Source organism: Martes martes, assembly GCF_963455335.1.
Source record: "Martes martes genome assembly, chromosome: 15".
NCBI classification, from domain to species: Eukaryota; Metazoa; Chordata; class Mammalia; order Carnivora; family Mustelidae; genus Martes; species Martes martes.
The window spans coordinates 42671080-42684172 of record NC_137903.1 but is presented as its reverse complement, the minus strand read 5'-3'; the positions used below and the strand labels follow the sequence as shown (position 1 = coordinate 42684172).

Genomic DNA, 13093 nt, shown 5'->3' with positions numbered 1-13093 from the left:
TGCCCCTTAATTTAATAATCAGTATTAACTTAAATATATATTCTGACAGTCAAGGACTATTTCTGTCATTCAGAGTACAGGGCTGCAATATAAGGATGATGTCAAAGTCATTAGTTTTCTTGTGAACGTCATTAAAATTCTCAAAATCCTAAAATTTAGCATGATAGTTATAACAGATTCTATCTGAGTTTAATTTGGAGAATTGAAAGAAGCTTCTTATTTCATTCTTATAAAATTGGCCTTGAGAGCCTATTTGTATATTTTATTTATTTATTTATTTATTTTGCTGGAAGATTAGAGTTATATAGCAAACTATATTGTACCAACCAGGGGCCTGCCCCAGCTAGGACTCAGTACTTGCCCCCACTGGGCTGCTTCTTCCTTCTCCCTGATGGGGCCCCATCCTAAGGCATTTCATTATCCCCAGAAGTCTCTCCCCTCTGGCCTTTGGTCCATCCCATCCCTCCCCTACCTGTGCATCTCCGTATAACCTGATGTATGTCGATAGATTTCCGCCTTCCCTTACATTACAACCAGGCTTCCCCAGGAGCCTTGGGCTCAGGGGCTAGAGCTGGCCCCCAGCTCCTTCAAACCCTTAGCCTATTTGCATTTTAAAATAAAAACAGAAAAATATGGTAAGAACTATGAGTATTTACCATTTGTAGTTATTTTAATATGTTGATATTTTGAATATGCAATCATTTAGATATTCTGTGCAGAAAAAGACTATCATTTGTCTTAAGTTACCAGTGTCTTTTCTTGTTACTACTTTAGACAAAGAAACAGCCTTGGTATAACAGCACATTAGCATCAAGAAGAAAACGACTCACTGCTCATTTTGAAGACTTAGAGCAATGTTACTTTTCTACAAGGATGTCTCGTATTTCAGGTACATATTCCAGACTTCTAAAAATACATCAGATTCTTATGTCAGATCCATTTCTGGCTTCTTAGGCTGAATTTATATAACATCCTATTTATAGAGCAAAAGTGTGTATTTTTGACATATTCTACCAGAATGTTGTGGAGGTTCTTAGTGATCTTGAAGAACATTGCTTTCCCATAGCTATTTTTGTTTTTTCCCTCTATTTGGGGATTTTTAATCTTTGTGAAGTGAGCTATATAAAGTTAAGAAAAAAAATCAACCATGAATATGTTGCTAGGAAAAATAAGTTTTACTCAATTGCCTCTTATTATTAAATATTAAACATTTATTAAGTTCTAAGCACTGTCCTTTCTGCTAAGAATAAAAAGGTGAAAGAACCAATTTCTCTTATTAGGGAGCATTAGAAATTCAGTGGTGGAAAGCAACAGGTATTTGATATTATATGTTGTATAATTGTATTAGGGGAATAGAGAAGAATATCCACTAATACAGCTGGGAATGAGAGATCTACACCAAGTTGAAAATGGGGAAATGTAACAGAATGATCACTGTAGGCATGTCAGAGGATTTTATTTCGTCAATGCTAGAATTCGTTAACTAAATAAGTTAATTAGAAACATCTTCAAAGTAGAGGAAATAACTTATGCAATGGCATGGACATGATAACATTGGATATTTTCATTGCATTACTATAGTTCTGCCTGTTGAGCTGTAACTTTCTCAGTGTCTTCGCTCACCAATGAAGTAGGGACATTAATACCAACCCCATGTTCTGTTTTGTTTTTTAGGATTTATAGGTGATATAAATATATCTATAAAATATAAAATAGTGCTTGCTTTGGCAGCACATATACTATAAAATATAATGCTTGGTATAAGTTAGGTGTTCAGTTAACTCATGTCATTAATAATACACCTGCTCAAAATGAAGACCACCAAGAAAAAAGAAGAGTGATATTTTATTAGATATTAAAATTTGTCCTTAGTTTTTTCTTGAATAGGCATGTTTATGTTAAAATGTACACATTGTTAAAATTAAGAATGCAAGAAACAATGGGTGTTGGCAAGTATGCGGAGAAAGGGGGACCCTCTTGCACATTGGCGGGAATGCAAACTGTTGTAGCCACTCTGGAAAACAGTATGGAGATTTCTCAAAATGTCAACAACAGAACTACCCTATGTTCTAGCAATTGCACTATTAGGTTTTTACTCAAAGGATAACAAAAATACAGATTCAAAGGGGCATACATGCATCCGGATGTTTATAGCAGCATTACTAACAATAGCCAAACTATGGAAAGAGCCCAGATGTCCATTGAGTTATGAATGGATGAAGAAGATGTGGTATATATTCACTATAAAATATTAGCCATCAAAAAGAATGAAATCTTGCCATTCACAACGATGTGGACAGAGCTAGGGTTTATTAATGCTAAGTGAAATAAGTCAGATAAAGGCAAATACCATATGATTTCACTCATGTGGAATTGAAGAAACAAAACAGAAGAACATATGGGAATGGGGGTAAAAAGAGAGAAAACAAACCATTAGAGATAGAGAATAAACTGAGGGGTGATGGAGGGAGGTGAATGGGGGATGGGCTAGATGGGTGCTGGGTATTAAGGAGCACAATTCTTTCTTTCTTTTTTTTTTTTTTTTCAAAGATTTTATTTATTTATTTGACAGAGATCACAAGTAGGCAGAGAGGCAGGCAGAGAGAGAGAGGAGGAAGCAGGCTCCCTGCTGAGCAGAGAGCCCAATGAAGGAGCACAATTCTTATGATGAGCACTAGGTGTCATATTGTAAGTGATGAATCACTGAATACTCCTGAAACCAATATTGCACTGTGTGCTGAGTGACTAGAGTTTAAATAAAAATTGGAAGGAAAAAAATATATAAAACCTACACATTGCTTAGGACCTTTGGAAAAATTTGCGTGAGGATTGGTGGTGGAGGAAAAAGGAGGTTTACATACCATATTTCCTGTGAGGGAGCCAAGCTTTGTTTATAAATGTGTATGAAATTACTGATTAACAGTTTTTATAAGATGGAAAACTTTCATTATGTTGCCTGGGAATTGAGCCCCTTATTGAGCCTCTAATAGTCTGCAAAGTGGATTGGAAAGCTGTGAAATTGAAAATGGTTTGAGACTTAGAATCTGATTGGCAGAAGGTTCATGTTAACCCTGTTAGATGTTATTTGTTGGTATGATTTTGAAATACATCCATAGGCAAATTGCAGACATTTAAAAGAAAAGGCGTGGTAGGAGAGAGAGTTTGGGGAATAATTTTTAAGTAACTAGCAGCATAGGCATGCTGTAGCAGAGTAAAGCTGTAGTCACAGACCAATTTATTTTGGGGATGTAAGATTACTGGAAGGTGGGATAAATTAAAATCAGGAGGACGATTAGATTTCATTTTTGTGGGCAGGGCTATATTGTACTTAAAACATTTATCCTTAGTTTTTAGGAGTCTCAAGTTTGTCTTACTGAACTTTCACATTGACTACACTTACCGTATTGCTGGATATGAAGGTCCTCCTAGTGTCCTTAACTGTGAAGAGGAAATTTTAACTTCTACCTAATGGAGTACATAGTGTTTTTCCTTCTGTATATTTTAAAATGAGAATTCATCTCCTCTTTCTGAGTTTCAGTTTTCAACTCTGAAAATGAAAGGTGAAGCTTAAGAGATTAATGCTCTGAACTCTTAGTTGTAATTGAAAGAGAAGGTAAATTATAAAGCATTAGAAGAGAGAAAAGAAATGCTGAACACACTTTCACAAACTAATCTGTCATTGGAATAGGAAAAATAATATGCTAGCAGATATGTGTGATTATTAACCATAAATCTACCAACCAAACAAAATCCTACATTTCATAACCGTGAGAATTGAATCCCTCTACTTTCAGATACTAAAATAAACATTTTTAGTGTTTTCTTTATAACTTCTGTTGGAAGTAGGTATTAATGAATAGGTAGATGGCCAGGAAAGTTTAGCTACCCAGGAAAAGATTATGGTCTTCAACAGAATATACATTCTTTTGAATGCTTGTGAATTTTTTGTCCTTAGGGATTGGTGTCAAAATATGAAAGAATAGATTTACATTAAATTAGTATGTAAACAAATATCTAAGGTGTCTTTGCAGTTACTATTTATTACATGAAATACTCAGTTAATAGGATTATGTGTAAAAAGATTCAATTAGTTGTTACATTCAAACCACTTTGTAGTAAAGTTGATTTGTTTTACTGCAGTAACCCATGTTGTATTTCCAGTTTGTTGAATTTACTGAGAATAATTTTTGTGGAGCAGGAGCATTATTTAAGTAACATTATGACAGTGCATGCTAATTGGGTTTGTTTTTTGTTGTTTTTAGAATGGAAACACTATAAAATTGGAACCTTTGATATAGGTTATTAGATGAATTTGCTGTTAGTGTTTAAACCTTTAAAATGTAAAATATTGGAGACAGAAGCTTAGTATCAGAGACTAGCGATTGTTTTTCATTGTAGTAAGTGTTAGATAATTTATGTCAATAGTTATCTTCAAGATAACCTAATATCTCCAGATGAACTAAATAAATTCTTTACTCTCTATCCTTGGTACCTTAACTCTGTAAACGTAATGACTTATTTTTTTAAGATTTTATTTATTATTTATTTGAGAAAGAGAAAGAGAGAGCACGAGCCGAGCTGGGTAGGGGGCAGAGGGAGAAGCAGACTTCCCAAAGAGTCTGACATGGGGAGCCTTACACGGGGCTTGATCCCGGGATTCCAGAATCGTGACCTGAGCCGAGGGCAGATGCTTAGCCAGTTGAGCCATCAGGTACCCCAGACATAATGATCCTTATATCTAAATTTCATTATGCCTACTTATTTTAGAGGACATTTAAGAACGGGAAATTTGGGGCACCTGGGTGGCTCATTTGGTTAAGTGTCCAACTCTTGGGTTTTGGCTCAGGTTATCTCAGGATTGTGAGAGGGAGCACCACATTTGGCTTCCTGCTCATCAGGGAGTCTGCTTCCTCTGTCTCTCTCTTCCTCCCTCTTCTCATGGGCAAACGCATGCACGTTCTCGCTCTCTCTCTCTCAAATAAATAAATCTTTAAAAAGCAGGGGAATCACGAAAAAGTTTACCTTGAAAAAATTGTATGTGACTGTATGTGTATGAGCTAAAAGTAAGGAGAAAGGTATGAAAACAGTGTTGTAACAATCTTACTTCAAATTTTAGTTAGGAAGCTAACTAAATTGGGTGTTTTACTTTTCTTTCTTTGGAAAGGAAAATACAAGTCCAAATGTAAAGCAGTTTTGAAAAGCAGTGATTTCTTATTCATGTTTTCTCTGTAGTCTTATTTCTGGATTAGCGAATGGATAGCTGTATTTAATCCCAGTCTTACATGAGATGATTTTATGATTTAAATTCCACATAATTTCATTATGAATAGTTTACGGAAATGGACTTTACTCAGTATTTATACAGTGTTCTAGTGGATGGAATTTTCCATATTCTACCAAGACATTTGAGTAGAAGCATTTTGTTTATTTTTGAGAATAATTGATATATCGAAGTTTTCCACTCCCTTTTCAGAATTGGATTTGAGAAATATCAAAGTATAATATGAACAAGTATTTCACTTTATTTTTACTTAAAAAGCAGTTGCTTTCTTAATCTAAATTATGTTATAAATTGTGTTTTGATAGTAAATAAATGTGGGCATGCAGAAGTATCTCCATAAATGTGTTCCTTCAAAATAACAAATATGCTCAGTGTATATACTCCTGTTCATCTTCACTTTCTCCATTTTAAAGAATTTTTATTTTAATAAAAGATTAAATTTCTCTGATCAGAGGTACTTTTTTATTTTTCCAAAAAATTATTGCTTAAAACATAAACTATAGTATGTTTTTATCGGTGTTGAAAGAGACAGTGTCTTTCAATGAACCACCAAAAAATTATTAAAGCTGAAAGATCAGCTGAATAATATGTGCATACTAATGTTTTCTAAATACTTAAGAATTGGGATGCCTGGGGTGGCTCAGTGGGTTAAGCCTCAGCAGGGGGCCTGCTTCCCCTATGGGCACCCTCCCCCCCCCCCCCCCCGCCTGCTTCTCTGCTGACTTGTGATCTGTCTCTCTCTGTCAAATAAATAAATAAATTCTTAAAAAATACTTAAGAATTGTTTGTATTTAGAATATAATTTTTAATCTGTGTGTACTGCTTTTTGACTTATATTGCAATTCCATTTATTTTGTTTTGTTTTGTTTTCTTTGTATAGATGATAGTCGAACTGCAAGCCAGTTGGATGAATTTCAGGAATGCTTGTCTAAGTTTACTCGATACAATTCAGTAAGACCTTTGGCTACATTGTCATATGCTAGTGATCTATATAATGGTTCCAGTATAGTCTCTAGGTAAGTACTGGGCAGCACTCTTTAGTATTTACTTTTGCAAGAGTATCTAAAATTTAATTTGACAGTTTCATTGTTCTAGTTAAGAGCCTGTGTTCTGAAGTCAGGTTGCCTGCCAATTTTAGTTCTGTGGTCTTGGGCAAGTTCCTGAATCTCTTTAGTCCTCAATGTCTTCATCTTTAAAATGGAATGGTTAATAGTATTCACCTCACTGGGTTTCAGTTTGTGTTCTTACAATGTTTTTGTCTGGTTTTGGTGACAGAGTATGTATACTCTTCTCATAAGGGCTCCCTCATCTTCAGTTTTCTACAACAGTTTGTGAAGAATTGGTATTATTTCTTCTTTATATATTTTGTAGAATTCTCCAGTGAAACTATCTTGGCCTTGAGTTTTCTTTGAGGGAAGAGTTTTGAGTACAAATTAAATTTTTAAAAGAAGTATAAGACTAATCAGGTTATTGATTTTTTTCTTGATTGAACATTATTTTTAATTTGTGTCTTTAAAAGAATTTGTCCATTTCACCTAGGTTGTTGAATTTATTGGCATTCATGTGTTTGTAGTATTCCTTTATTATCCTTTTATGTCTTTAGATTTTCTAATGATGTTCCCTTTCTTGTCCCTGATATTGGAAACTTATTTCCCTTTATTTTTCTTTCCTTAGTAGTCTCATTTAGAAGTTTATCAATTTTATTTGTCTTTTCAGATTGGTAGCTCTTAGTTTATTGATACTCTGTATTTTTCTGTTTCATTGATTTCTGCTTTAACTTTATTTTTTTCCTGCTTTCTTTAGGTTTAATTTGCCTCTTATCTTTGGTAGATCTTATCTTTGGTTTATCTTAAGGTAGAAACTAAAGCGATTGAGTTGAAAATTTGCTTCTCTAATATAATTTATGCTTTAAATTTCTCTCCATGCCCTGCATCAGCTACATCCCATGAATTTTGATGTGGTATTTTTTTCTTTTTTCTAAATTTTGTTTTTATTATGATAAAATACATTTAACATGAAATACATTAACTTAACCATTGTACTGTTCAGTGGTATTTAATAAATACCTTCTTAATATGGTGCAAGTGTCACCAGTGTCTGTCTTTAACACTTGACATTTTGTAAAACTGAAAATCAATACCTGTTAAACAGTAACTCTTTATTCCCCTCCTCCCCGAATCCTGGCAACCACCCATCTACTTTATTTCTCCATTATTTTGACTACTCTGAGTATATATATACTCTGAGTATATATATATATATATATATATATATATATATATATATATTCACATATACTACTCATATATGTGAAATCACACAGTATTGGTTTTTTGTGTGACTGGCTTATTTCACTTAGGAAGATGTTGTCAGTTTTTGTCCATGTTGTAGCATATATCAGAATTTTCTTTTTAAGTCTGAATAACACTCCATTGTATGTATGTTTATGCCACATTTTGCTTATCTGTTTGATGATGGACACATATGTTGCTTCTGTGTTTTTTAACTGTTGTGACTAATACTGCTATGAACATGAGTGAACAGATACCTCTTTAAGACCTTGATTTCGGTTCTTTTAGGTATATCCCCAGATAGGGCATTGTTGGATTATATGGTAATTCTATTTCTAACTTTCTGAGGAGCTGCCATACTGTGTCATTTTAAAATTCCACCAGCAGTGCATAAGGCTTCCAGTTTTTTCACATTCTTGCCAGCACTTGTTATTTTCCCTGTTTTTGATAGTCACCATCCTAACAGGTGTGAGGTGGTTGGTAGCTCTTAGATTTGCTTTGCATTTCCATAATGATTAGTGATGTGCATTGTTTCTGTGCTTATTGGCACAGAGAAATTTCCGTTGAAGTCTACCCAGTTTTGAGTTTTGTTGTTGTGTTTCAGTAGTTCTCTGTGTATTCTGGATATTAGTCTCTTATCAGATTTGTACATATTTTCTCTCATTCTGTGGGTTGTCTTCTACTTTGTTGATATTGTCTATTGATTCACGGAATTTTATAATTTTCATGATGTCTAATTTGTTTTTCTTTTGTTGCCTATGCTTTTGATGTCATATCTCAGGAATCAGTATCTAATCCTAAGTCATGAAAAGAGTTTTATAGTTTTGTGTTTTAGATTTAACTTTTTGATCCATTTTAACTTAATTTTTGTGTATGGTTTTAGGTAAGGATCCCACCCACTTCATTCTTTTTTTCATGTGGATATGCAGTATCCCCATCATCACTTCTTGAAAAACTCCTTTCCCTATTGAATGGTATCGCCACTCCTGTCAAAGGTCATTTGACCGAATATGCAAGGGTTTATGTCTGGGTTCTCTTCTCTGCTGCATTTACCAGTATATCTGTTTGTATCGCCACTACTACACCTTTTTTTTTTAAAAAGGAGACAGGGCCTAGGGCCAGAGACAGAGGGAGAGAGAGAATCTTAAGCAGGCTCCACACCTAGCACAGAGCTCAACAGGGGACTCAATCTGATGACCCTGAGATCATGACCCAAGCCAAAGTCAAGAGTCAGCCTTAACAGACTGAGCCACCCACGTGCCCCAACACACTGTTTTATCAGAACTTTTTAGTAAATTTTGAAATCAGGAAATTGTGAGTGTTTTAGCTCTGTTCTTTTTCAAGATTGTTTTTTCTATTTCTGCAAAAAATGTCACTTGAGATTTTGACAGGGATTATATTGAATCTCTAGATTACTTTGGGTAATATTGACATCTTAACAATATTCAGTCTTCTGATTCATGGACATGAGATATATTTCCATTTATTTTTCTCTTCTTTAATTTTTTTCAGCAATTTTTTGTAGTTTTCATGTATAAATATTTCTCTTTTGATTAATTCCTACATATTTTTTTGATGATGCTGTGGTGGAGATGTTTTCATAATTTTATGACTATTCATTGTTATTACATCGAAGATAGATTTTCATTTTCATTCAGTTCAAGAAGATTTTAAGTTTCAAATTTGATATTTTTTTTGGCTCATGGATTATTGAGACATATCTTAATAGTTTTCAAATGTTGAGATTTTCTAGTTATCTTTTTGTTATTATGTTATTTTTATCTTTATTATCTCTTTAAAAATTCCTAAAATAATTTTCTAATACACATAAAAATAGAATGGAATAATAACCCTCATACAGTCACCTTCCAGATTCAGCAGTGATCCAGATTTTGCTATACTTGCTTCTTTTATACTTTTCATTCTTTCTTTGCTTATGTATTTTTTAAAAAGATTTTACTTATTTATTTGAGAGAGAGAGAGAGAGAGAGACAGCAATAGCCAGAGAGAGAGCAAGTGGGAGGAGAGGGACAAGCAGACTGCCCACTCAGCGGAGAGCCCAACTTGGGGTGCGATCCCAGAATCCTGGGATCATGAGCTGAGCTGAAGGTAGATGCTTAACTGAGCTCTACTTAAGGTGCCCCTACTTAAGGATTTTGAGACAGATTTCAGATGCTGTGTCATTTCATCCTTATATTCGTAAGAATGTAAATATGAACTTTTAAAACCACAGGGCTGTATCATATGTAACACAATTTCCAGTAATCCCTTGGTATCATGACTTTGCTTGTTTTTGTTCAAATCTCCTATATAAAATAAAGAAACCTTAAAAAGATGTTTTGATGCAGATCAAGAATTTGGCAATTTTTAACTTGTCCAGTACATTATTATGTATGGTTTTCCATTTCCATTACAAAGATTTTTTATTAAAATATAAGAATATCGGTCTTGGAACTTAAGCTGATAACTAAAGAGACTTGCAGTTAACTGTTGATTGTATTCCAGCTGGTTTAGCTCAGTAGCGAGTAAGACAAGAATCACACATTGATTTTTTTTTTTAAAGATTTAATTTATTTATTTGGCAGAGATCACAAGTAGGCAGAGAGGCAGGCAGAGGGAGAGAGGGGAAAGCAGACTCCCCGCTGAGCAGAGAGCCCGATGTGGGGCTCGATCCCAGGACCCTGGGATCATGACCTGAGCTGAAGGCAGAGGCCTTAACCCACTGAGCCACCGAGGCACCCCTCACATTCATTTTTTTTTCTTTGTGTTGGTAATATGTGGTTTCTTTATCAAGCACTGGAGTGATTAAAACTTGAAAATGCAGTAGATTGTGGGGCTTATTTAACTAATTAATTAAATGAGTAATTAAATTTATATAGCAAAAATTAATTGACCCCATAATGTGGGCTAGGCTAAGAGTACAATGGTGAATTGGCTAGATTTGATGCTTGGTTTAGGAAAGCTCTTTGTATTATTTCAGTGCCTTTGTAGAAGAAATGTTAAGAAAGTTTTTGAAACACTTTAGCTTGGAGTAACAGTGTAACACTATTACTTAAAAAAAAATTTTTTTTTTTTTTGAGAATGCGCTGGTGTGCTTTTGCACAAGTGGGAACTGGTAAGGGGCAGAGGGGGGAGAGAGAATCCCAAGCAGTCTCCACATCCAGGGAGGAGCCTGACATGAGGCTCAATCCCACAACCCTTGGAATGTGACCTGAACTGAAACCAAAAGCTGGTCGCTTAACCGACTGAGCCACCCGGGTGCCCCTTAAATTCTTAACTAGTGTAAGAATGTATAATATATACTTTTAAGAGACTCAAGAGATGTAGCTTGAATATGAAATGGCAAAAACGATGGAAGTTTATAATAATGACCTGATAAATACATTTACCTGTAATTATGTGGCACTACTCAACTAAAATATAATGCAGATTATAGCTCTGTTGTAATATAGATTAATGTCCCTTAGCACTGTAAACTCATCCTGCGTTGTATTTTCTTTTCCATTAAGGAAGGAACAAAAATCCAAAAATAGTAAAAATTTCCATCTTAACTTTATATTACAAAAGCATCATTTCTAGTTAGAATATCTAGAATTGGTTATACATCTCTAGGATTTAAAAAAGAGTAAGAGCCATTTTGTTTCATCATTTAAAAAAAAAGATTTAATTTATTTATTTGACACAGAGAGAGTGAGTGAGAGAGGGAACACAAGCAGGGGGAATAGGAGAGGGAGGAGCAGGGAGCCTGATGAGGGGCTTGATCCCAGGCCCCTGGAATCATGACCTGAGCTGAAGGTAGGCACTCGAGAACTGAGCCACCCAGGCGCCCCTGTTTTCATCATTTTTGAAAACTGATTTTAATATAATTAAAATAGCTTGATTTTAATGTAATTCTGGGCTTTTTTTTTTTTTTTAGCTTGATTTTAATATGATTCTGGGCTTTTTTTTTTTTTAATGCTATTAAGTCCTCCCTCCCTCCTCCAAAGTTTTGTTTAAATTCTAATTAATAATAGTTCTAATAATAGTTAACACATAGTGTAATATTGGTTTCAGGAATATTAACTCTTGACCATACAGAGACATTTATGTCAGAACACTGTGTATTCTGAGGCAGAAGTTTACTGAAGACTTAAATGAGGTTTCAGTTTGGAAATACCACTTAATGAAAGTGAGATTAGGGTGTCCGGATGATGCAGTTGGCTGGATGTCAGACTCCTGCACTCCCTTGGAGTCTGCTTGAGGCTCTCTTCCCCCACCTGCCCATGCTTGCTTGCTTGCTCTTTCTCTGGAATAAATAAATTTTTTAAAAAGTGAGATTGGTTTTATTAAAATATTTCAATTAAAAATTTAAAAGGTACCTTCAGTAATTTCATCTTGCATGCTAACATCTTTTCTTGATATTGAATTGACATTTCTGAAAAAATTTCAGTTTTGAAGGTTTATAATATAAGAGAGGAGAGATGAAGACTAGTAGGTAGCAATAAGAAAAATAGTATTCAGAGAGACTTTGCCAGTTTCACAGCCTTGGAGATTTTTGTGCTTTTCCTACTTCCTCATATTGACACACATCATTGATAGTAAATTTACTTTAAAGGCTTTTAATTCCTCTCAAAATAGGAAATTTTGATGAAGAATTTCCTTTGGGAAAAGAGATAAAGACATATTAGAAATTATAAATAATGTTGAATTTGCATTATTTAATAATGTTGCATTATTTCATTACATTGTAGAAGAAATTATTCTTACTGTAAAATTGCATGAAATATATCTAGTGTTGGTCATTCACTGCATTGAGAATCTGACTGAGAGAAAAAGAAACTTGGTTTTAAAGTTTTCCTTTTGCTTTATGGATCATGTTGGGTTATTTGATACCATACTTATAATTCCACAAGGTGGCAGCATTTGTTTACTTTAACAGTTCCTCAATTATTAGTAGACTAGCTATGGAAATAAATGGCTTATGGAAATTAATAGCTAATAGGGATGTTCATGCTCATGAATACTAAATGGTCCTAGATTAATAAAAGCAAGCTATGGAAAGGATAGAAACTCATCTTATAATGATGTCACATTTTGCTTATTTTCTTAAATATCTAGTGGCCACCAGAGAGGAATTTTTTGAAACTGCATTGCCTGAATTTACTGAATACTTAGCAGTTGGCTGTTTCTTGAATTTTTGGTTTGAATTTTACGTACCTAGATTGTTATGGTTAAAATTGTTCTACATTCCATCTGTAGTTTAGAGGCTTTATAACATTTTTGCTTATGGTTTCTTGAATTTTTAAATAGAATTGCAGCAGGCATTAGTAAATTTATAAGAAAGTGGTTATGTATTGTGGATTTCATTGTTGCTGCTAGATGAGTTGCTGTACTGGCAATGTAGTGTTTGATTATTTGATTACTTTTTTAAAGATACCTTTTTGAGTACCTTACATGGTATTTTAAGTATTTCACTATCTCATTTAATCTTTATATCAAACTTATGGAATAAGGCATTGTGATTGATCCTATTGTACAGATG

At 34.1% G+C, this 13093-nt stretch overlaps 1 protein-coding gene across 2 annotated transcripts in view; it reads left to right on the top strand.

Moving 5' to 3' along the window:
• COP1 (COP1 E3 ubiquitin ligase) overlaps positions 1-13093 on the top strand; it is a 267982-nt gene that overhangs the window by 102722 nt on the left and 152167 nt on the right. For both annotated transcript variants that reach the window (XM_080823959.1, XM_080823960.1), the window contains exons 10-11: positions 775-889; positions 6162-6297. In XM_080823959.1, coding sequence (XP_080680085.1) covers positions 775-889; positions 6162-6297 — 251 coding nt within the window. The remainder of the gene's footprint in view (positions 1-774; positions 890-6161; positions 6298-13093) is intronic.